General features: G+C 43.6%; 1 protein-coding gene across 3 annotated transcripts in view; it reads right to left on the reverse strand.

Annotated features, from left to right (window-relative positions):
- The window catches only part of CDK15 (cyclin dependent kinase 15), an 82,683-nt gene that overhangs the window by 10,924 nt on the left and 47,718 nt on the right, over positions 1-24,041 (reverse strand). For all 3 annotated transcript variants that reach the window (XM_077884992.1, XM_077884993.1, XM_077884995.1), the window contains exons 11-12: positions 11,893-11,941; positions 4,462-4,601 (exon numbers count right to left, since the gene is read on the reverse strand). In XM_077884992.1, the coding sequence (XP_077741118.1) occupies positions 4,462-4,601; positions 11,893-11,941 (189 nt within the window). The remainder of the gene's footprint in view (positions 1-4,461; positions 4,602-11,892; positions 11,942-24,041) is intronic.

The following is a 24,041-nucleotide window of genomic DNA, read 5'->3' on the forward strand; positions in this document are numbered from 1 at the left end:
CATTAGAAATCTGAGTCTACATGGGTCCATAGTCTCAGGGGTAAGCAAAATAATTGGAACAGGTTCAGAATAGAATGAGGAAACAAAAATGATTAAAGAGTGAAGAGAAACAGAATCTATATTGGGGGGAAGGGAAGTCAAAAGAATTCAGTGTCCAGAAGTGAGTTTTGGAAAGTGTTATCAAACGATCTTCCAATATATTAAAGAGATCATTAAAAGAAGGCCTGAAAGTCCCTTATTGGAGCAAAACAAACAAACAAAAAATCACTCTGATTTTAATGGGACAATAGGGATAAGGCCTACTGAAGAACTTCTGGGTATAGATACTAGGGTGGTGTGATGTATGGGAGAGGCAAGTGCCATGCCTTCCATGCCTGCAAATTAGAAAGCATTTGATGATGAGAAAGACTCTGGTAAGTTGTTTTTGCAAAATTACTTGTGAAACAATTGTAAGCTTTCAAGTTTTAGGATTATTATTATTATTATTATTTTTTTTTTGTAAGATGCTGCAACCTGTTTTAAGGGAGAAGGGGGATTTAGTCCAGGAAGAAATGGGAGAGACTCAAGTCTGGATTCAGAAAGCAAAATGGGACCAGCCCACAGAGAAGAGAGACAGCCTTTGATGCCCTGACCATCAAGGACCAGGGCTTAAGGACCAGACTCTTAAATCACATGGCATTTACTGCTCCAGATTAAAAAAAAAAAAAAAAAAAAATTGTGGATCAGCATCTGTGGTTCAAAATGGCTAGCTTCCAAAATCAGTCTTAACTTTCCAAGGGTAACATTTGGAAAGCTCCCTGCAAGAACAGAGTGGAGCCAGTTTCTAGAAAGGGCAGCTTAATGATTTTCTACTCCCCCCAACCCCCAAATCATTAAACAGTGTTCCTTTCCCAGAGCCCAAGTTCATGCTGAGGGCAAAGGGAATTAAACGAAGAAGCTGAACCTGCAGCTAAGATTAGAGAGTTGCCAAGGACCTAATTTTAGGTCCTCATTGCCCCAGCTGACACTCTGCGCTGCTGGCTCAGCCACAGGGACCATGAGTGTGGCTGTGAGCTGGTGACCGAGAGGGGAGCGCATCCCCCTGGCCATCTGCAAAAGCAATTAGCTTGCTGTTGGGTGTGTTTTGAGAGAGACTCCCAATAATTTCTCCATCAACAAATGTTTCTTCAGGTGTTCAAGAGTCAATGAGGGAAAATGTCAGCTCTTGGCAGAAGTTCCCACATGCTTGCCATTCTAATATTCATGCTTCTCCCCTCAAGAGTGTGCTCCAAAAGCAAACTAATCTTGGAAACCCTGAATTTTCATGGCAAGTAACCTCCTACTCTCCTCTGGCTGTGAGCTTATTGCCACAACCTGGAGAAAGTGTTGTACGGGATTCTCAGCTTTGGGAAAATAGGCAAGGATAGATGGGATCAATTCTTGCATGTCGTGGGGAATCTCTCTGCCACTCCTCCCCCGGGATTTAGGCTGTCCCTCCACACTTCACATATTTCCCAGCCACAGGTTTCATGCTCAGATTGTCTTCTTCAGAGGGCAGACAATAAGAGCTGGCATCTCCCAGATCAAAGGGGAAACAGAATATATTTTAAAGTGACAACTTTGTTATCCTGCAACCAGAATAAAACCAGAATAATAAAATGATATAAATATGAGCTCCTAAATGATTCCATACTGCAATGCCATCAGAGAGCAAAATTTCCTGCATAATTACGGCAGGGAAACTCTCTTTACAAACCACTCACAAGAGTATGTGTTCTTTTGGCACAATTCTTGTGCCTGGGGCAGCCAACCACCGAGATGGTGATTCTGTGTCCCTGCAGGTTGGGGACTGTGATAACTGTCCGGTGCTCTCTCTGCAAAGGAGGCTCTTAATAAAGGCTAATTGCCGCGGGCAATGAAAAAGCAAGCTGGCACTGCCAGGCCAAGGGAGTGCATCCCTTAGAGAGGTGTTCTCAGCGAGGACCCCAGTTGTCAAGGTGCACAGACTGGCCCCAGCTGCTCTCCGGCTTCCTCTGTTTTTTTCTCTCCTATTTTCTTCATAGCTTTGCTTGCCCTGTCTACTTGTCCTGCGTCCTATCTGTCGGTCTGTCTCGAAGCCTATTTCTGCACCCCCTCCCACATGCACACATACATACACACACCCACCGGCCCCCCCTTCCCTGTCTCTTGGCGCTGGCCCTTTCATCTTCTCCCTCGGGGATTCGAGATGTCGCTGCAGGAAGTGCTTGTCGGCCGAGGCAGCAGCAGCAGAGCCCTGTGGCTTTGACAAACCTCATTTAATTGGGAGGAAGCCAGGAGAATTTGAAAGAACTGAAACATCCACGAAACTCCTTTTATCAGGCATAATTTAAACTCTGCATGGAAAAACCCCTATATGTATAAAGAAAAGTCAACTTCCCTCCTGCTGTGAGCACTCCTCGGCTCTCCCCCAGCACAGGCAGGCTCCTGCAAGATTCCATCTTTTCATTTTTCTAAAAGTGTCAAAGTAGATTTGGGCTCTGTGGCTGGGTGAACAGAGAAGGAATACAGATGGGTCTCTCTCTCACACCCGCACATGGGTGTGCGTGCTCGCCCACATGCACACGCGTACAGAGGTGCACCCTGTTGGTGCTGCTGCTTCAGATGGCCAGGGAGAACCAAAACCCAAGTTTCTAACAACACAACAGTTTGGACAGTGACTGTTTCTTGCTAATTACTTTTTTATCAGGTAAAACTCATGCCTAGGAAACGTTGAAGGTCCCCAGTGGTTCTCAGTATGTAGAGTAATAGATCCTGGAGGAGGGCCAATGAGGGAGGTTTCTTTAAGTGGAGCGAAGGGAGTGTGAGTGTGTACGAGTGTGAGAACGTGAGACTGTATGTGTGTGCACATGCACTCCTGAACACGTACGTTTGCCTGAAGTGGTAGTTAGAAGTCCCAGGCCCGAGAGAAGAAAGCTTAAGAGGGATCTAGGCGCTTGGCCTGGGAACACTGTACCTGGAAGGGAGTAGGGGAGAGGGGGGTGCAGGGGGAGCTGAGGTACAAAGGGATAAGAATTGTAGGTTGCCCCTCCCCTCCTTCCAGATTCCAATCCAGATTCACCTCCAGTCCAATCTATCTTATTTGAGTTATTCTAGTTCCTCCAAAGAATTGCCTTTAGCATATACATATTCTCTCAACATCTGTAGCTGATTATGCAGAGACTCCAGCTGTTTAGATATGATTTGTGCTAATATGTGTACAAGGGTGCCCTGTTTCCTCTTCCTCACCCTCTTTTCCTCCCACGCTGTAGGATCCTTGAGGTCAAGGACAAGCCTCTTTATTCCCTCAATTTTTATAGCACTTAATATGTTCTTGACACTTAATGGCAACTTAATAAATCCTAATGACTAACTCTTCCTACAGGGTTAAGTAAGACATTAACCCCAGTTGTATGATTATGGTTATTTTTGGAGATCCTAAATAACTCATTTTAATAATAAAATACCTCAAGAAGCCCCAAACTAAGAGCTTTGGGCTGTGGCAGGATAATGTCCTAGATAGAGTGGAGCCACGTTTGCAGACCCTGGAGACTTTGGCCAGACTGTATGTCTAGGCCTCCTGGGCAGCAGCTCCCCACTCCGTCCTCATTGTCACCCCTGCCTGCCATCCTGGTCCCTCACCCCTGTCTGAGCCCCTACACCTTCCTTATTAGCTTTCTTTTCTCCTGCTTTGGGCTTCTAAAAATTGTTTTCAGTTGAATGGTGATCATTTCCAAAGAAACCCCAACTAAGGATGGTCCCCCCCAAAACAGCCAGGCCACGACCAGACTGCCCACATCCTCCGCCTAGCCCTTCCTGGCCACATTCTGAGAAACTTGAGGAGAGCTCCAGCCACATGATCCCTCAGCAGATTTCAGATTTGGAGGATGACTTCAGGCCCAGGCAGCAAGGCTGATTTCAGGGTAACTTGCGTTTCTTGTGGGCGACAGGCCTGGGAGGATGCTCCCCTCCCCCAGGGCCCCACCGGGCACTTCCTTCAGCAGCATCAAATTACCAATCAAGACAGGCCAGCTCTCCTCTTGTGACATCCCCATGTCACCTATCATCTTACTCTCTACGGGGAGAGAGAGAAGGGGGCTGTTGCAAACTTTGGTTTTGCTTCTCCTGGCAGATGCTGGGGAAAACAAACAACACAGAGGCAACTTTCATCTCATCCAGTTTCTAAGAGTGTATATGTGAAATGTTTGGATCATTAGACGGAGGTCTGTGTCACCTCAACCCACCAGCGCTTTTGAGTTTTAGAGACTCAGAAAACTCAGGCAAGATTGAGTCCCCTTTTGCTTCTTCCAGGCAATTCGATCTCTAAGCTCATTTCTGGTTGCAAATTCTATCATTTTCCAGTGCTTGGAGAAAACTCTTAGACCCTGAGACTTACGTGTGTGCTCGTACACACACATGCACACACACACACACACACACACACACACACGCTCCCTCACTCACCATCAGGAAGCTGGTGCAGCTGAGATGGCAAGGCACTGAAGTAGTCATGAACCAGTGCTTCCTGGGCAGAGACGCGGTCTCTAGGAAAGCCTTTTAGCATTTGGGAGGCCAGGTCTTCAGCTTCGGGAACCCTGCCCAACCTGGAAAAGTGGAAGAGGAAAACAGTTTCTCCAGAGGCCTCCCTTCTGAAAAATAAAGAGGAAGAGAAGAAAAGCAGAGTAGGAGATGAAAAGTAGGAAAGGAGATGGCTAGAAGAGCGTTTCCCGTAGGATTTTCCTGGGATTTGTAAAGTCAACGGCAAGTGGAAAAATCATACCACACTGGAACTCTTACCTATCCGCAGTATGCTCTCATTCGGCCTTCCCCACAGGCTCCGGGGACCATGTATATACACATAAAGGACCAGAAATATAATTATAGAAGCAGAAATGTGTAATTAAGAATGCTGCCTTGAGGGACCCCGCCCACCAAGCAGAAAAGCCCGGTTGGATATATGTTCCAAGGGCTGCAGGCATAGAGTCCTGGAGGGGAAGGAGGGAGAAGAGGCAGTTTTGGAAGTTGAAGCTTGGGTTGAAAACACTTTTATTTACAAGTGTTTCTGAAGCTCAGCCCCCAGGGTATTACCCAAGAAGCTCTCTTGGTTCCTCCTGAGATGGAGCATAGAAAGAGATAACCAAGGGCCCAAATAACAGTAAGGACAAATCCTCAAGTTGATCTGTGCCGAACTGTAAATTTGGAGATGACCAAAGCTATTAGTTGAGCAACTACCACGTGCTAGTAGGTGGTTGGCTCTGGAAGACGAAGGGGAGACTCTGCTTTCTCACAGCTTAGTCTAGTGGAGGAGTCGGACATTAACCAAATTATCATTAGAGATGTGTAAGTACCTGGGAAGAAAAGACCCAGAAAAGAAAGACCTAGAGTGGGAAGAGCTGGTCAGGGGAGGCTTCCCTGAGGAGGCAGTATTGGAGCTGAGAGCCAAGGAGTTAGGGCAGGGGAGGGGCAGGCAGTGTAGGCTGAGATCTCTGGTGCTCATACAGACCCTGGAGATGAGAGGGAGAAGAGCAGTTTAAGGAGAGGAAGAAAGGCCAGTTGGCTGGGCTTGGACCAAGGAAGGGAGGGAACAGACATGAAACTGGGAGGGTGGCAGGGGCTGATCCTGCAGGACTTGTTAGTCTTAATTTTCCATTTACTTATAATGTTTTTTAAAGATTTTATTTATTTCTTAGAGCGAGCACATGAGTGGGGGGGGGGGGAGTAGTAACAGAGGGAGAGGGAGGCAGGCTCCCTGCTGAGCAGAGAGCTAGACAAGGGTCTCCATCCCAGGACCCCGGATCACGACCTGAGCCAAAGGCAGACGCCCAACCAACTGAGCCACCCAGGTGCCCCATTTATTTATAATGTTTGGAAGTCTTTGCTAATCTGGTGTCAATCATTTAAGTACACCCATCTCTAGAGCCCATGGTCAGGTTTACAAGCGGAAAGTCACGAGACAGAAAACTGCAGATTCCAGGAGACAATTAACCGCAGGACCAACATTCAGAATTAAATAGCATGGCCATGAAATCCCCAATTAAGCAAAAATAGATGGGCTCATTTAATGTCGAATATACATACCAACCTGAATCGACAAAAAACTGATACCCTCCCCTTCCCTGATGCCATGATGCAGTGATGCTGGAAGTCCTCACCCAGAGATGTAAGTTGCCTAATTTTTGCATAAGATTTACCTAGGAAACGTTCAGGTATCTGATTCCCATGACATAAAACTGTTTCTACAAACAGATAACTTTACCTCAAACTCAGCACTAATTGCTTCATAGACTTAAGACAGAGGAAGATTTGCAAATCCCCAGTCCTTGCCAATTTCCAGGCTAGTTAAAAGAGAAGGCAACCTGGGGCGGAGGCCTGCTCATTAGCTTGTGGCCTGAGAAAAGGCCGGAGGGTATTTTCTCCAACTGGGGTGCCCTGCCCAGGCACAGGTTTTCAGGGCCAATGAGATGGGGGTTTGGAGTGAGGAAAGTGGTGCAGATCAGTAGGGGCTCATATCAGTCTGGAGGGACATTCAAGGCCAATCTTGGAAAAAAAAAATTTATCTAGTCCACCCTCACTATAGGGGGTGGGGTGAAGCGTGTGCCAAAATTGTGCCTGGAACCCACCACTCTATGAAACCCCAGGGGGTGGGTGAGTGGATAGGTGTTGATGGTGGAGTGGGGGAGGCAATGCATCTCTCAGCTTCTGCCTCCACAGTACCCCCCACTTCCCCAGTCAGCAGTTGGTTCTCTCCACACATTCCTACCTATTGGCGGGGCTTAGGAGCTGCAATCTCATTGGATAAGGAAGGTTAAGGGACCTATTTTGAACTGGTGTTAGCATGGCACGCATACTCCTTGTATTTAGACCATGTTATGTTGGTTGGCTGGGAAAGCCAGGGAAGAACTAGCAAGGACTCCTATAAGGAGAACTGGCCGTTTCTACCAGGCAAATGCAAGAAAGCAGAGTAGGTACTCATCAGCAATATGAAAACTTCTTTTTTAGGATTTTCCTTTCAACTAACCCAATTCTTCCCACAAGGTTGTATCAAAGCTTTTAGTGGTGCCAGCATTTGTTCCAGGCTTGTGGCCTCCAGGCTACAATTGCTGACCACCCATTCCTCCAGCAAATTCCTCCCATGAGCCAAGTTCATTTCGGTCTTCCTAGGATAAGCCAAGTCTGTGCCCTCCTGAATACGAGCCTTTACTAGCAGCACTCGTAGTGGGACCACCCAATCCGGACAAGAGTCCTGACGATCTCTACCTTGTGATTGGCATATTGTACTCTTATTTGGGATCTGAGGGAAGAGCCTCAAGAGTACAAATATTGCTTCTTTGGGCACAAAATGTTAATTTACTTCCATGTTTGTATTGTTCTGCTTCTGCTATCAATAATCTTGATTACTATCCACTGCTTTTATCATCACATTTCTACAATTTGCCACCTTCTCTAACTCTTGCTAGAACAATCCTTTACTGGTTATAATCACTACCTTAGAAATGAAAGTTGGCATGAAAAGTGACATTAACGAATGTTAATATGCCCTCCAGCACCTTTCCACATCAGCTAAATGTTAACAAACACCATGTGGTAGAGGGAAACAAAACCGAAAAAAGAGAAACCATAAGAGACTCTTAATGGTAGAGAGTAAACCAAGGATTGATGCAGGGAGGGAGGTGGGGGATGGGCTAAATGGGGGATGAGTGTTAAGGAGAGCTCTTGTAATGATGAGCACTGGGTGCTGTGTGTAAGTGATGAACCATTGAATTCTCCTGAAACCAATATTATACTATATGTTAACTAACTAGAATTTAATAAAAATCTGAAAAAAAAAACCCCAAAGAAATATTATGTGTTAGGCTTGTGATGTTAAATACCAAACGTGACAGGAATATCTTGCAGTTAGGAGAACCTACCCACCCAATTAATGAGAGTCTGTTAATAAAGACAAAAAAATCCTCTGATGATCCCCTCCTTCTAGTAACATTTCTAGAAGCAAGAAGTGTTCCATTGCCAACATAATACATATTTATTGTAGAATGCTTAGAAAAGATCCTGGGGCACCTGAGTGGCTCAGTTGGTTAAGCATCTGCCTTCAGCTCAGGTCATGATTCTGGGGTCCTGGGATGAAGCCCTCATTGGGCTCCCTGCTCAGCAGGGAATCTGCTTCCCCCTCTCCCGCTGCTGTTCGCCCTGCTTGTGCTTTGTATCTCTCTCTCTCTCTCAAATATATAAATAAAATCTTTTAAAATAAGAACACTTAGTTTTAATTTTCCTTCTCTGTTTTTTTCTATCTCATCACTCTGAGATAACCCCCTTCACTCAAAGATAATCACTATTGCTTTGTTGTTCAGTTTTTCTTCTTTAGTCCTTTAAGTGGATATATCTTTTGTTTTACTGAAAAAAAAATGAGATCATACTCTATATGCTGAAATAACCTACTCTTTCCACTTGACTATCTTGATCATCTTCCCAGGACTTTGAACAACCTTCTTGGATATAATTTTAGTAGCTGCCTAGCATTCTGTTATGTGAGCATACCATAATTTTCAAAGCCAGACCTTTATCAAAGTTGTTTCCTTTTTGTTCGGGTGTGAGAAGCTACCATTAATTAATGCTGTGACTGACATCCTCAATGAGGAATCTTTGTGTATCTGTGCAATGATTTCTTTAGTGTAAATTATGAGAATTGAAATCCCCAGGTTGAGGGACATACAACACATTCAGGTTTTAGATTAATAATACTAGCTCGTTGTACCAGTTTCCATTTCCAGCAGTAGTCTGGGAAAGTTCCTGTTTCTGTGTGCACAGAAAACAAATTCATTCCAGCCGGCCTGAATTGCCATAGACCTCGTGGCTTATAAAAGTTGCAAAAAGAAACAAAATTGTAAATCAATCCTAACAGGAAGTCCTGGGTGTGAGGACATCCACATTTAATTTTAGAAGTCCAGAATAGAAACACAAACAATAAGAAAAAATGAAAATCAGACTTTGTGGTTATGTGACATTCCATCCACTGGCCTTCATATGACCCATCTAAAATCTGGTGGTTTGGGGCACCTGGGTGGCTCAGTCAGTTAGGCATCTGCCTTTGGCTTGGGTCGTGATCCTGGGGTCTTGGAATCAAGCCCCATGTCAGGCTCCCTGCTCAGCAGAGAGTCTGCTTTTCCTATTCCCTCTGTAGCTCCCCCTGCTTGTGCGTGTGCGCGCTCTCTCTCTCTCAAATAAATAAAATCTTCAAAAAAAATAAAAAATAAATAAATAAATCTGGTGGTTCTCCGGGGCCTAAGGCAATAACCTTGATTTCTCAGCACAGCCCGGCTCTGAGTATAAAAATCTCCACTGCCATTCTTGTCATTTACTCTTGGAAGAGTCTTATCTGTTTGCAGTGCAACGCTGGCCATGAGTTCCCTGGGCTCTTGGCTGTTTTCCCTTAGATCCATAGAAAGAGGAAAAAGGGCAGGGATAGAACGGGCACTGTTTTGGTTTTTTTTTTCAATTCTTCAATTTGTTTTTATTTTGAAGTAATTTTGAGCTTACAGAAGAATTGCAGGAATAGTACACAGAGTTATGTTTACCAGCTTCCCCTAATGTTAGCATTCTACACAACCATAGTCAAATGATCAAAGCTGAGCAATTAATATTGGCACAACACTATTAACTAAGCTGCAGGCATTATTCTAAAATATCATTGGTTTTTTTTTTTTTCAATAATGACCTTTTTGTTGTTGTTCCAGGAGAGGGAGTACTTTTTTAATGCTGCCAGTTTAGGACACAGGAAAGCAGGCACCCACAGTAAGAAATACGTCTTATACTTGGAAGCAACAACATCAAAGAAGCCGTCTATAATTTTCTAATCAGTCTAACAAGTGAATGTGTACTTACTAGGCCCATGTCAGTTGGGTCACCATCAAACCCCAGGCTATGCCCTCAAGGTGTACTTATGGCCCATGCACCGTCCTGTCACTTGTAGAAAACTTGAAGAAAAGCCACCGATACCACAGCTCCTCTTTACCCATCACACTTGCAACCCAATTCAGCTGACAAAGTCACAGAAACCTGTGTACCCGATAAATCTGGGTTCCACCTTACGTAGCCTGGTGATGGGGCCAAGTTACTTCACTTCTTAGAGCTTCAGTTTCCACTTCTTGGAACTGGGGCTTCGGTTTGTGAGGAATAAATGAAATAATACACAGTGAACATTCCACCTAGTGTTAGCTCAATGACAAAGTCCTCAGATCAGAGCCAAGAATTTTCTCGTGTGATAATCCATATCTGTGTCATCCAACAGACCTTTGTATGATGATGAAAATATTCTAGTCCTGCCCCCTCCAATACGTTAGCCACTACTCACATGTGGCTCTTGGGCCCTGGAAATGTGACTAGTGCAATTGAACTATATTTAAATTTAAATTTTAATTATTTTAAATAGCCACACGTAGCTAGTGGTTACTGTGTCAGGCAGCACATCTCTAGACATTACTCCTTGATTTGAAGATGTGAGCAAAGAGAAGTGCCAAGTCTGAGCTAAGGCAAAGGGATAGCTGGGGTGAGGCAATGGGCAGAGGTGATGGGTCTCGTGTGTGATCAGAAAAGTCAGAGGGCTATTCAGTGAATCCAAATCCTGCTCAGCCTAGAAGGAAGGACTGGTATGGTGATAGCAGGAGGCTCTGGCACTTTCTTCAACTGTGCAACAGGGCCAAGGCAGCCACAAAGGGTATTAAGATGGTTTGCAGGTTTGGAGTTACCATTTGTTTTGGAAGCCAATAGTGAAATGGAAGAAAGCCTTAGGGCAGTACTAAAAATCCAAATATCTCTGGGGAGGGGGGGCGGTGGGGGAGCCGACTGTGCTGGCAAGAGAAAGTTTGCACATCTTGAATGTGAAATGATAAACAGCGGTTCCCTGGAACCTGTCTCCAAAACAAGGGGGGGTGTTCAGGTGACCCGTGAGCTTGCCAGGAAGAGTAGAGATTCTCCCCTCCCAAGGAGGCCTGTCCCTCCCAACAAGGGATCCTTGGTAGCCCACCACTCTGTTTCTGACCTCTGGTATTCACTCTACATGGAGGCTTTTTAAAGCCCATGGACAGTAAGCATGAAAAATACCAAACGAAATTTGGTTGGGGTAAACCCTAGCACATTTTCAGGGAAGAACAGCGTTCAGATGTTCAGTTGGGATCTCTTCCCCTCTCCCCACCTGCGAGAGCAAAGCGTGTTTTTCTTTGACATTTGAGCTGCTTCCCCTGTCTCTGATGGTTTCCTCACTGCCCTTTTTGCCTCCTCACTGAAGCAAAAAGAACAGAGCCTCGGCTAATTACTCTCAGATCAAATAATACTGGTTATTGTAATTGGTCATTGTCCGAAAACACTGAGTTCTTCTTCGCCTCGAGGTTGCCTGGCACGGCTTAGTTAGCTAACTATTCCGGGAATGTCTCTATTATCTGTTTTACTTTGTAAAAGAAACTAGGGATTTGTTGAAAGCTGGTAATAAAAGTCTGCCCTGGTCTGGGCCGGGACTGCGTGGAGAGGGCCTGGGAAAGCATGACCTCCATGAATCAAGTTGGCCCCCCCCCTCCAATAGCCACTCAATGATGTTATTTGGTTTCTCTGTGTTGGAGAATAATAAACCCACTAGGTTTTCTTGCAGGCCAACACTCCCTCATTCTCAGGGCCTCGGGCATGGTTGAGGGGGCACAAAACAATTTTAATGACCAAACTCACTGAAAGTAAAATGGTTCATAGAGAAAAACTAACAGACTCACAGGTGGCTGGCTCTCCCAGAGGCTTCTTCCTGGGCCTTACGGCCCCCAGAGATTGAGGTGTTCAGGGGCTGTGCATTCAGTGGACCAAGGTCCAGGGGACGTTGGCCCTGTTGAAAGAGCAGCTTTCCAAGGTGGTGCTTACCTGTTCCAGACATTCTGAAGGCTTCGTGGCTTGGGCAATGGGAACCATTCTGGAAAGCATACATACACAGACACATTAAAAACCAAAAACAACCCTAAAGCCCTATTGCCAAAATATTAAAATTCTACGTGTTCTTCTTGGCTTGGGCAAGGAGAGTTCAGGCATCATTTAGGCCGAGTGAACAATATTTAAGGTGTCACTCTTGAATTTTTGTGATTCTGTGGAAGGACACTATTATGGGTTGAATTGTGTCCCCTAAAATGAATACATCAAGGTCCTAACCCCAAGTATCTCAGAATTTGACCTTATATGGAAATAGATCATTGCAGTTATAATTAGTTAAGATGGGGTCAATGGAGTGGGCCCTAATCCAATATGACTGGTGTCCTCAAGAAAGGGAAATTTGGACATAGAGACAGACACGTTTAAGAGAAAATGACGTAAAAGGACCCAAGGAAAAGACAGTCATCTGCGAGCCAAGGAGCGAGGCCTGGAACAGATGCTTCCCTTAGGGCCCTAAAGGAAGAAGGGAACAATCCTGCCAACACCTCAATTTTATTTATTTTTATATCTTTTTAAGATTTATTTATTGACAGCACAAGCAGGGGGAGCAGGAGAAGCAGGTTTCCTGCTAAACAGGGAGCCTGACTTGGGGCTTCATCCCAGGACCCTGGGGTCATGACCTGAGCAGAGCACAGACGTTAACCTACTGAGTCACCCAGGCACCCCAACACCTCAATTTTAGATCTAGCCTCCAGCACTGTGAGAAAACAGATTTCTGTCACTTAAGCCACTCAGTTTGTAGTACTTTGTTATGGCAGCCCTAGCAAACAAATACAGTCACAATATTCACTAAAGTCAATAAATATTTATTTAACATCTACTGTGTGCAGAACATGTACCAAGTGGTGGGGAGAATTCAAAAGAAATCAACAGAAACCTCCCCATCCTTGCAGAGCCCACAATTTGAGAGAACAAAGCACACATGGGTGCACACAACATGCATGAAAAGTCACATGATGAGCGATGGGGCTGTCTCAAAGGCTCAAGCATGGTAAAAAGTAATGGTACTAATTTTATATTTCACTTGCAGTAAAAATGGAAGTGAATTCTGTCTTGAATAATCCAAAGTGGATGATGATAAGATTTGTCATTTTTTTGGAGCATTCTTTGCAACGTTTACATGTGAACACATGTGTTTCTATTATTCTTGGTATTGACACTATTTAACCCTAAATAAAACCACCATAAAAAGGGACAATTTCTCATTCATTCAAGAAGTACTAAGTGAATGCTTCTCTATGTAAGAGCGATAAGAGGAGCTGCAGGGCTATAAGCTGATGCTCCTTATCAGATCCCTCTATTTCCTGCTCCAGAAAAAAGTATTTCAACTCTCATTTAAAATGATGTTTCTGCTTTATGCTTTTCTTGGGCCGGAAATGTGTTTTGTTTTTAAAAGATCTCTTCTTTAGCTCCTACAGGAATGGAATACACCAATCCTGTTTATCCAACAGAGAATTTAATCACAGTTGGGAAAGAAAGTGATTTTGATAATACTGGTATATTCATGTCTGTATATGCATTAAAAGACCTGGAAGGCTGTCTGATAGTGATAATGGTTCTGGGGCTTACCCCTTTACTTTTATGCTTATTTTCCTAAATTTATTTTTTTTAAATAAAAAGACCACATTGTTCTGTTAAAAAAAAAAAACATTTTTTTTGTAACTTCGAAGGTTCAATTAAAAATAGAATTTATAGTGCTAACACTTGTAGAGTGAAAGGAGTGATCAAAGAAAGTGATTTCAGTGGAGTTTTCAAGGTCAGGTGTAATCAAATGAGAATCACTCTGCTGGCAGTTTAAAGTCCCACGTGGACACAAAGGGAAGCTCTTGTCTATACAGCTTGTCTATACGGCTGAACTCTCTAGATAATTGTACCTAAATTCAAAGAATCAGTAAAGATAGATAAGAATATCTGGTATTTGTTTAGAATGTCTATTTCCAAACCACTTTCTGCTGCCAAAATAGGGTTCCTCCCCGGCCAAGCAAAATTAAAATGTTTCCCCTTAGTCATAAACCCAATTTCCAATCAACATAAGGAAATCCATTTCAATGCTCTCCCACGTTTTGTTTTTCCCCTCCTAGAGCCCTATGCACTGTGTTTGGGGAGCCTTTAGTATTTTAGTTTTTAAATTGAAATTCAGTTTGTCAACATAGAGTATAATACCCACTGCTCATCCCATCATGTGCCGTCTTTAATGCCCATCATCCGACTTTAATATTTTAAAAGGATTTCCAACTTTAGCTTTGTTCTCGTGGCACACGGATATGGAATTGGCTGAGTCAGGGCTCGAACACTGAACCTCGGGTTTGCAACTGCTGCTGTGGCATCCAGGAGCTCTTATGCAAGGTAGTTGAACCATGGCCAGCCTGTTTCCTCAACCCAAGCTGGAGGTCATATTAGCCCCTCAAGGACAAAGTGATTCACTGAGTGCATAGATCTGTGAGATAATGAATGTAAAGTGCCTCCCTCTGCGCATGAAACAGAATAAATCCTATTCTCGTCCTTCCTTTGAGTGGTGGCAGGCAACTAGAAGCCCGAGTGGTTAGGACCCTGGAGCTGGGTTTTGAGTGCCCACCGAGGAGCTTACCTGCTGTGTAACCTGGGGGTGTGGCTTGACCTCACAGGACCAAGCACATCTCCTCCATCTACAGAAGGGAGAGGAGCATAGCTCCTGCTCTCTTGGGGTTGTTGTGAGAATCAGAATAGTAAGGGTAAGGTTAGTATTTCTACACCCTTTGCCTCTTGTCTTTCTGCTTCGTCTCTGGTCTGATGTGTACCGTGGTTTCCTCTCTCCTCTCAGGTGTTCCTGCCTCTTTGTTCTCCTTCAGTAACTTGCAGTGTCATTGCACTGAAGTTCTAATGAGGTCCGAGCTCTGGTTCTTATAAGGCCACCTGATTTCTTGAGTCTTCGGTGTGGGTGGGAGGTGTGCTTCCTAGCTGTGTGCTGCACTAACACAAACGCAGGCCCAGGTTCACATCTCTCTCCTGCTGCCTGTGAGCTCTGAGATTTGGGGTCTCTGGTTAACTCAGAAGTTTCCAGATCTGTAAAATGGGAATACTTTTCCAGTTACTTGGGAAGATTAGATGAAGTGAAGCACTTGGCATCTAGTAGGGGCTCAATAAATGTTAGTCTTATTCCTTTTTCTTCTTGTTTTCGCCTCTCATCTTGGAGAGGCAGCGTGGTCTAACACAGTGGTTCCCAGGCCAAGCTGCGGATTAGCATCACCTGGGAGAGTTCTGAACCTAAAGGAAGCCCTGGCTCCACCCCGCAGAGTCTGATTCGGTGAACCTGGGGACAGCCCAGCATTGGCCTGTCATTGTGTTGTTATCGTTGTTCTTAATAATCTCCAGATGTTTCTGGGGGTGGCGCTAAATGAGACAGAAGGTGCTGGTCTAGCAGGGAGGGGGCAGGGTCAACCACTCATCAGCGACTTCCACACACTTCTCTGAGGCTCATTGCCTCAATCAGGCTAGTTGTGAAAATTCAATTAATCAACGTATCTAAAAAATTGCAGAACATAGTGTTTGATGCGTACTTCTGTTTTTCAAGGAGGTGAAAGACGAAGCATGAGAAGCCTTCATATTTTCTTCCATTAAAGGGTGATCTGTAAGCGTTGTCCCAGGAGGCAACGTAATTATATTGAACTTGAGGTACCACGTCTTGCCAGATTGTACCTCTCTTCCCCCATCTGTTTTGTAACTACATTAACTGAGCTGGAGGGACTGATGTGTCCAGGGTATGGTCAGGTTGCTGTTCTGAAGCAGAGCCAAAGCCCAGTGCTTGTTTGTGGCCTGCCATCCCACTCTCCTGCCCATAACCTGACGCCGGATGACCTTGGCTCTCTCCCATCGATTTTTGCCAGTAGTTAAGCTGCAAGCAATCAATGAGGGAATGATCCACAGATAGGCATTTTACACCGCACCATTTCAAGAGGTCTTTGTTTCTCTGGCTTCAGTAGCCTCTAAAGCAATAGGGCTACGGGTAGCTTATTTCTTTCCCTTCTCTTTCCAAAAATGATGGTAAATCAATAGACCAAATTTTTCTCCATCTCCTTCTTCTGCATTTTTTTTTTAAAAAAGTTCTCATTTAAATTCACTTAGAATTTGAGATAGGAATAGTGAAGTATTTTACAAAAGGAAACTTGAAAAGCTGAACATATTAATGTCTGAACTAAATGGAATAAAATTAAAATGAGGGCAGAAGCGTTGCTACCATGATAAAATAACGCATTTTTTCATAAGTCTTGTGAAATAAAGCTTATTTCACTTGTGAAATAAGAAAGCTCATTTACAACAGATCCATGTCAACAGAGAATTGCTGGTTGATTGATAAAACATCACCAGAACCGTCTTGAGTCTTAGCTCAAGGTAAAACATTTTCTGGTTTCTATAGTCTTACCACAATCACCCTAAGGTTATCTTATAATGTGGCCTACTGAACTACACCTCTGGAATTTCCCAAGTACAATGCATTCTTGAGATACCATATATTTAAATAGTTGATAATGTTGTTAGCCTTATTTCACTATCTCAAGCTGTAACTTTAAAACTGCATTGCAAAAATCTGTAGCTCTTCTCCTACCTCTGCCTTAACCACACTCATGCCCTCACAGCCACTTACTTCCTTGGTCTTTGGCTCAAGGAGTCTAAACTTGGTTCTTCTGGTGCTTTACCAGGCTTTAGATTCTTTTTGGCCATGGTCATTAGGATGCTGAAAGCTGGTGCTCTCATGAAGTGTGCTCCTTGGCATTTGAACCTGGCATTCCAACTCATATTTGTAGCTTATCACTTTTCTAACCCTGCATATAAACTTTCTGCAGATTCTGGACATCTGTCCACCCCTATAAATGATGTTAGACCTATAGCTTTTTTCTTTTTTCTTTTCTTTCTTTTCTTTCTCTCTTTTTTCTTTCAAGATTTTATGAAATAATCTCTACATCCAACGTGGGGCTTGAACTTACAACCCCAAGATCAACAGTCTTACGCTCTGTGGACTGAACCAGCCAGGCATCCTGAGCTATAGCTTGATCATGCTGTTTGGTGTGGATGGTGTTTGATGATATATCAGTTGACAATATTTACCACTTCCCTGTAGTCTCCACAAATGTTTAAGGGCTGCCACATGTGCTCAGCCCTGGGAATACAGACATGTCGCCCACTGAGCTTATGACCATGTGATTTTCATGGTATTCTGATTATTATCATCTCCTGGTCTTCTCCAGCTCCTCTGGCTCTTCTTCTCAGCCTCCAAAGACCCCTTTCCCTCTGCCTGACTCTTCAGTCCTGGTGCCTCAGGGTTCTATCATAGCCTTCTTTCTCTTCACACTCTCTGTTGGGTAACTGAATTCATACTGAGGCTTCAAAAACCACTTTAAATGGATTACTTCCAATTTTGTATTTTTACACTGGACTCTTATAATCATAGGCTTGTATTTCTGATTGCTTTTTAGATATCTCCATTTGGTGGTCCTCTAGATACGTAATCTCAAAATGTTCTGATCTTATACTCATTACTTTCTCCACAAATCTGTTTCTTCCCCCTTTCTGTTCTGTGCCAGTGATGGGGCCTCTCATTCACCCACTGGAGATCGATTTCTCCCTCACAACTCGAATCCCATTAGTTATAACCTCCCCTTGACTCTACCACCTAGATAGATGCTTGTTAGATCTGTCCCCTCCATTCCTTCTCCATTGCCACTGCTCTAGTTGAGACTTAATATTTGTCTCCTAGAATCTAAAGCATTGCCACATTGCTTCTGATCTCCTTGTTGCACACCCTATGTTTTAGTGATTGACTTTGCTGTGCATCGGGCAGACAGACTTGGGTTCAGTTATACCACCAATTCAATTCTACATATAGTGTCCTAAGCAATTTTTATTTAATTTATTTATTTATTTATTTATTTATTTATTTATTTATTTATTTATTTAAAATTTTATTTATTTATTCATAGAGACACAGCTAGAGAGAGAGAGGCAGAGACACAGCCAGAGGGAGAAGCAGGCTCCATGCAGGGAGCCCCACATGGGACTCGATCCCGGGTCTCTAGGATCATGCCCTGGGCTAAAGGCGGCACTAAACCGCTAAGCCACCGGGGCTGCCCCCTAAGCAATTTTTAAATTTAAGTCCTGCCATATCACTTCCCTGTTAAAAATTATCCAGTACCTTCTCTTTGCTTATTGGTCAAAGTCCAAATCCTTAGGATGATTACAAAGCACTTCCCAATCTGGTCCCCATCTACCCTTCCAGGTTAATCTCCAGCAATGTACCACCACAGAGCTAACATTCTAGCTTCCTTGAGCAATTTACCTGCTTGGTATAATACCAAATAAACCCCCTTTCCTGTTTCTTTGTGTCAAGTTCCTTTGTCTGGAATGTCTTGGCCTTCTTGTTTACCTGGAGAAAGCCCACTTAGTCATCTTTGAGACCCAGCTCTGTTTCTTTCAAACAGTCCCTAAACTCCCCAGACAAACTAAGGGGGCTTTTTTTCCTAGGGTTCCCAGAGGTCCCTAAGGGATGCTGCTATAATAATACTTTCCAAATTGTATTATTTGTATTTTTCCCCTCTAGACTGTATTCTTTGAAGGCAGGTATCAATGTCTTCTTTATTTTTTAATCTCCTAGTTCCTTACACCTATCATTCATAAATATTTGTTAAATGAATGAAAAATTGATGCTTGGATAAAAAATAAGAGTGAAATAAATTCACTAAGCTTTATCCTTAAAATGTAAAAGTACCTCAAGAGAGTCTACTTGTGTGTCTTGCTCTATGCCTTACAGAGGTTGGTAGAACCAGGCACTGACCATGAAGGTGGGGAAGGAGCTTCCAGGTTGAGCCATTTCCATGATATTTAGGATCTTAATGCCCCTTTTCTTGAACTGGAAAGAAATCTAGCAGGATTTTACTTTAAAAAAATAGTTTTTTTTAAAGATTTTGTTTATTTGAAGAAGAGAGAGACAGAGCGAGTCAGCAGGGGGAGAGAGAATCTCAAGTAGACTCTGCTTGAGCGCATGGAGCCTGAGGTGGAACTAGATCCCACAACCCTGAGATCATGACCTGAGCAGAAATCAAGAGTCAGATGTTTAACCCACTTAGACATGAGGTGCCCTAAAAAATTTTTTTTTACCTGCTTTCACTCATTTGTAATTTTTCCTAATCTTAACTATTTTAGGATGATCTAGTCCTCATCACTAAAAACTAATAATTGCCACCAAATAAATTAAAGATGAGAAAACTAAAAATAAATGTAGAAACTAGAAGAAACTATTAATGAAGATCAAAGTAGGCTGTGTATCTAAATGGATTTCACTGACTGATTTGGGGGACGGGTTAATAAAGATGTTAATAGTAACTCCCCAGGAGCTTTCTGCAGCCTTGCAGAAGTGCAATGGTAATGAGCCCAATCAGGGTTCGCACATTAGCTATAGCAAGCCAGGGCTGCTGGAGTCCCAGGATGGGGACTCTACTCACATTACATTCCAAAAACATGTCATCAAACTCACAGACTCTAAAACCAAGTCCACTTAGAAGGACATAATCATTTGGAAATGAACTTGAAAAGTGTTATTAACTGATTTCCAGTCTAGGGCATGTTTCATTATCATATCACCATCTGTGCCCTTTGGTAGCTGGAAAATAAGGTGGGATTCAGCTGTGAGGACCACTTTGCTATCCAATAGGTCTAGATATTCTGGAGCACCCCCTTCCTGGCTAGGTGACCCTAGGTGAGACACATCCCTTCCTGAGCCTTAGTAATCTCATCTGTAAAGTAGGGATGATAACATTGCCCCCATCCTACAGGGCTGTTGTGAGTCAAAGTAAAATAATGCATGTAAAGTGCCTAACTCAGAGATAGTGCTCAATAAACGGTAGTTATTATTACCCCAAAATTGAATAATAACTTGTGTGTGCTTTCTTGGCCAAGTGGGCAGAACGAGGATTATCAGAGTCCTAGAGGGTGTGATTGGAAGTAGAATTGCATGTTTTCTAACTCCTGGTCACTGATTTCATTTAACAAATATTTATTGACTTACTATGTGCCAATTAGAGGGCATGTATAAAATACTAAAACCCTAGAAGTGGTCAAGTTTGCTCTGTAGAAATCTTTAGCACTCTCTACCATACCAAGCTTGGGGTGAGATTAACAAAGATAGCATTGATGCCTTCTGTGATTTAGTAGCCACCCATTATGTATCATGGAGACACTAAGGCTTCTGCTGGAAGAGCCCATGGCACAGTGGGCAGGCTTCAAGCAGCATTTTAAGTGGCGGATGGGGGGTTGCAGAATGGAGCCTTCACCAGAAGAGACAGCCTTCACAGGTGCTCACACTGACTTAGCTAGAAATTTGAAAACTGAGGGTCAGCTCTTAGGGAGTGTGAATTCAGGCAAGGTTTAGGCCTAAGCAAGCTAACACAGAAGTCAGTTCTGGCACGGGGAGGTGTGCCTAACATCTAGAGGGAAGTCAAGAATTTTAAGGGAGCTAAACTTTAAAAACAGGCATAACTTCATGGGGCACCTGGGTGGCTGAGTCAGTTAAGTGACCGGCTGATTCTGGCTCAGGTCATGATCTCATGGGTGGTGAGATGGAGCTCCTTGATCAGCGAAGAGTCTGTTTGAAGATTCTCTACCCTCCCCCTACTCTCCCTCCCCCCAAATAAAATAAATCAATCTTAAAAAAAACAAAACAAAACAAAAAAAAAACAAGCATACCTTCAATTCTCATACACTTGCATTGAGTCTGAACCCTGACAAGTCACTGAACCGCTGAATGAACTTCCACCCTGGGTGAAACTAGGATGGGAACTAACTTACTTTGTGCACCCATTGGAAGTTAGGAACCATGGCAGATAAGGTTCACTAATTTCGTTTATTTCCCAGAACCACCCTGCAAAATGAGACAGAGGGATGCAATATGGCCAATGGAAAGAGAACAAGGTTTGGACGTGGACGGACTCCTCTCCAAGCTAGGAAATACCTCTGGGCCAACCTGGGAGAAAACCTGCTTTCTCATGAATAAAACCGAGCTACTCTCCGCAGCATGGACCCTGGCAGGCGGTTATAAGAAGTAGCAATTATGTGTGTTCTGTGCCTGGTGCACGGGAATGCTTTTAAAATGATAGGATTGCTCCCATTTTGCAGATTAGGGAACCTCCTCAAGTGCCCCAGGTAGTACAAGGTGGAGCTCAGACTCGCTATTTGTGAGGAGTTGTTGTCCATAATTAAAACCTCTTTTATCAGTAGCTTCCCCGAGTTCAGTCCCGAGTAACTCCCTCGGCTAACAGCTCATGTGACAAAGTGGATGTTGATGCAGATCTTACATTGTGTTCACAGCAAACACACAAAGACTTGCTCAGAACCCCTTGAGCCCAAGGCGTCGTAGCTCTTTGTCATCCCAATAGGGACAAGGATCATTTTAGATTGCAATCCTCACCTGTCCCATAGTGGTGTCAGATGAAGTGAAGCTCTCACACCGGATTTCAGGTCAAAATAAAACATTCCAAGGGTAAGGTTAGATTGCTGCAATGTAATGCTGTCTGCGGTCTGTATTCCAGGCCTGTTATTTCTTGCTTCCACCTGGTGGTCAAAAGTTGAAAAAGCAGGCGTCCTGAGGATAACTGGGTGTCCGCAGGATCCATTTGACTATATGGTTTATAGTCATCTGATTCCGGGTCCCTGCAGGGCTTTTAGTACTGCTTTCCTGCCTTTTGATTTCCACTAAGTTCCTCCAGTGGAAAATCTTTCCATGTGCAGGGTTTTTTCCTGGGGCTGAAAGAACCAGGATAATCCCGGATGCTTCCCTGCAGCTGAGCTCATGTCACAAATCAGGCATGATTTTCAGCAGATATTTCTTTAAAAGTTTGAAGGCCTCTGTGGACTCTATTCCCTTCTCAATGGGAACAAGCATCAAAGAGACAGGAATAAAATGCTTTGCACGCACATCAGGAACTAATTGCCAATTTGGCAAATGCATTGACTAATGTCATGCACTGTTATTTCTAAATCCTCTCCTGTCCTTGACCCCCAGTATCTAGATGTAAACTTGGAACCATTAGTGGAGAAGGATAAAGTCTTCTGGTGCCTCAAATGGAATTGAGAGGGATTTAAACTCAGCGCTTTTGAGTGTAGTGAAATGAACCCAGCAGTACATTAATACTAGGATTTGAGCTCACACAGCATGAGCGCTTTCAAAACCCGTGTTTAAGGAAGCAAACAGAGCCACGACAGACCCTTTCATTGGAGCAAAAGGAGTTGGATGAAACAATCAATGACACATTAAAAACCACAACTGGGCTGCAATCATGTGGGCACAAAAAAAAGTTTTTCTTTATCACAGGATCTTTGCATCTAATGAGATGGTGACTGGACAACCTCCAGAGGAGTAAGGACTCCGTTTACTTTCACTGAGAAACGTCTAAATATTTAGTTGGTTCTCCTAAAAGCCTTACATGATTCTGTAGCAAACTGGTCCCTAAGGTATGATCTTATTAGCTCTATATTGCCATTGGAAAAAATCTATTTAAAGGGAATTTAGAAAAGAAAAGAAGGAAAGTATTGCCACTGAAAGTACAAACGTTAGCTTATTTTTTTCTCTCTTTCAAAATTAACTTTTTTTTTTTTATGTCCTCCAAATACTTAGTTTAGGACCAACACCCTGCCATTTAATACTTTCTCTTAATTGATTCTAAGTGGTTCTCTACTTCTTATAGAGGCTCTATTCCTATCGGTTTAGTTGGATTTGAAGCCCTTGAGGCTCAAAAGGGGAGGGACTCTTGAGTGACTTTTGGGGGGGTGGGGGCAGGAAGGGAAGCTAAGAGGACCAGGGAACTTTGTAAAATTGTCTGTGGGGGTCCACTCTTTAAATCCACACTACTGTCTTGTATGAGCAGATTGTAGCCAAGACCAATACCCAGTTTGCTCGAAGTTGCTGGGATCCTCTCTGCCATAAACCTAGTATACCCCAGATAGGGCATCAACTGGGGCTTTAACCTTTCCAAGACTTTCTGATAGTAGAATTCCCTCCAGCATGTTGCTCTTTATTACTGCTTCCTATGGACTCTTATTAAGGATGACCAAAACGCACGCGGCACCCCCCCACCCCGCCCCCGCTGGAGGCCAGCACAGCCCCAGTTCACCGCCAGTTTGATTAATGTGTCTTGGCTAATTGTGTGAAAGATGGCAGGCCTTTAGCAAGTGTGACCAGTTTATTGTTCAGCCAATCACAGGCGCCTCAGTTAGCATGTGAAAAGGGGGTGTTTTGCCGGGGGAGGGTGAGTGTTCTGGCGGCTGAGTCAAAGGCAGAGCATTTTGGGGGGTCACAGAGCAACACCCACTTCTTTGAGGGGATGTTACTATGCTCTACTAAACCTGTAAACCTCTTACTCAAAGCGCTTTTTTTCTCCTCCCTCTTTTTTCAAGATCTTTTTTTCCCATGGTGCAAGCAGGCAAGCCACTGGCTACTCTGCAGATGGAGTTCACGTTCCAGGGTTTTTAATATTTCACTTTTATATTTCTGTTAGAGAATGATCCTGCTGAGAGTCTGGGAATCTGTGCTCGTCAGAACCCCCTTACTGACACTTGGATATATTGCTCTGAAAGCTATCCCAGGAGAAAAGATTAAACAAAAAAAAAGCCTACTTTTCAAAGCCTACTTCTCAATCTGCCCACATCAAAATAAGACAACTGGCCCTTTGAAGTAGAGGACACAGAGTTCTCAGCCAGCTTGCTTAAAATGGGGAGGGGTGGAGGGAAGGAAGGAAGAAGGAAGGAAAGAAGGAAGGAAAGAAAAAGAAAAGAAAGGAAAAGAAAAGAAAAAAGAAAAAGAAAGGAAGCCTAGTGTCTAAAATTGCATATCTCTCTTCCCTTGCCCAGATTTAATCAGGCACAAGATTCTAAATTGATGGCTAGAAAACCTACCACCCTTGCTCATCAGTACCCCAAGAAAACAGGTAATTGTCCAGAGAAACCTATCCAGGTGGGGTCACCACCAGGTATTTTTTTAAACCTACACAGACAGAAACTGTGTTGTTCTCCTAGACACAGTCCAGACGAGGTCTGGGAAAGGATAGAGTATGCATAGATGGACA

Source organism: Canis aureus, chromosome 36 (assembly GCF_053574225.1).
Source record: "Canis aureus isolate CA01 chromosome 36, VMU_Caureus_v.1.0, whole genome shotgun sequence".
Classification (NCBI taxonomy): Eukaryota; Metazoa; Chordata; class Mammalia; order Carnivora; family Canidae; genus Canis; species Canis aureus.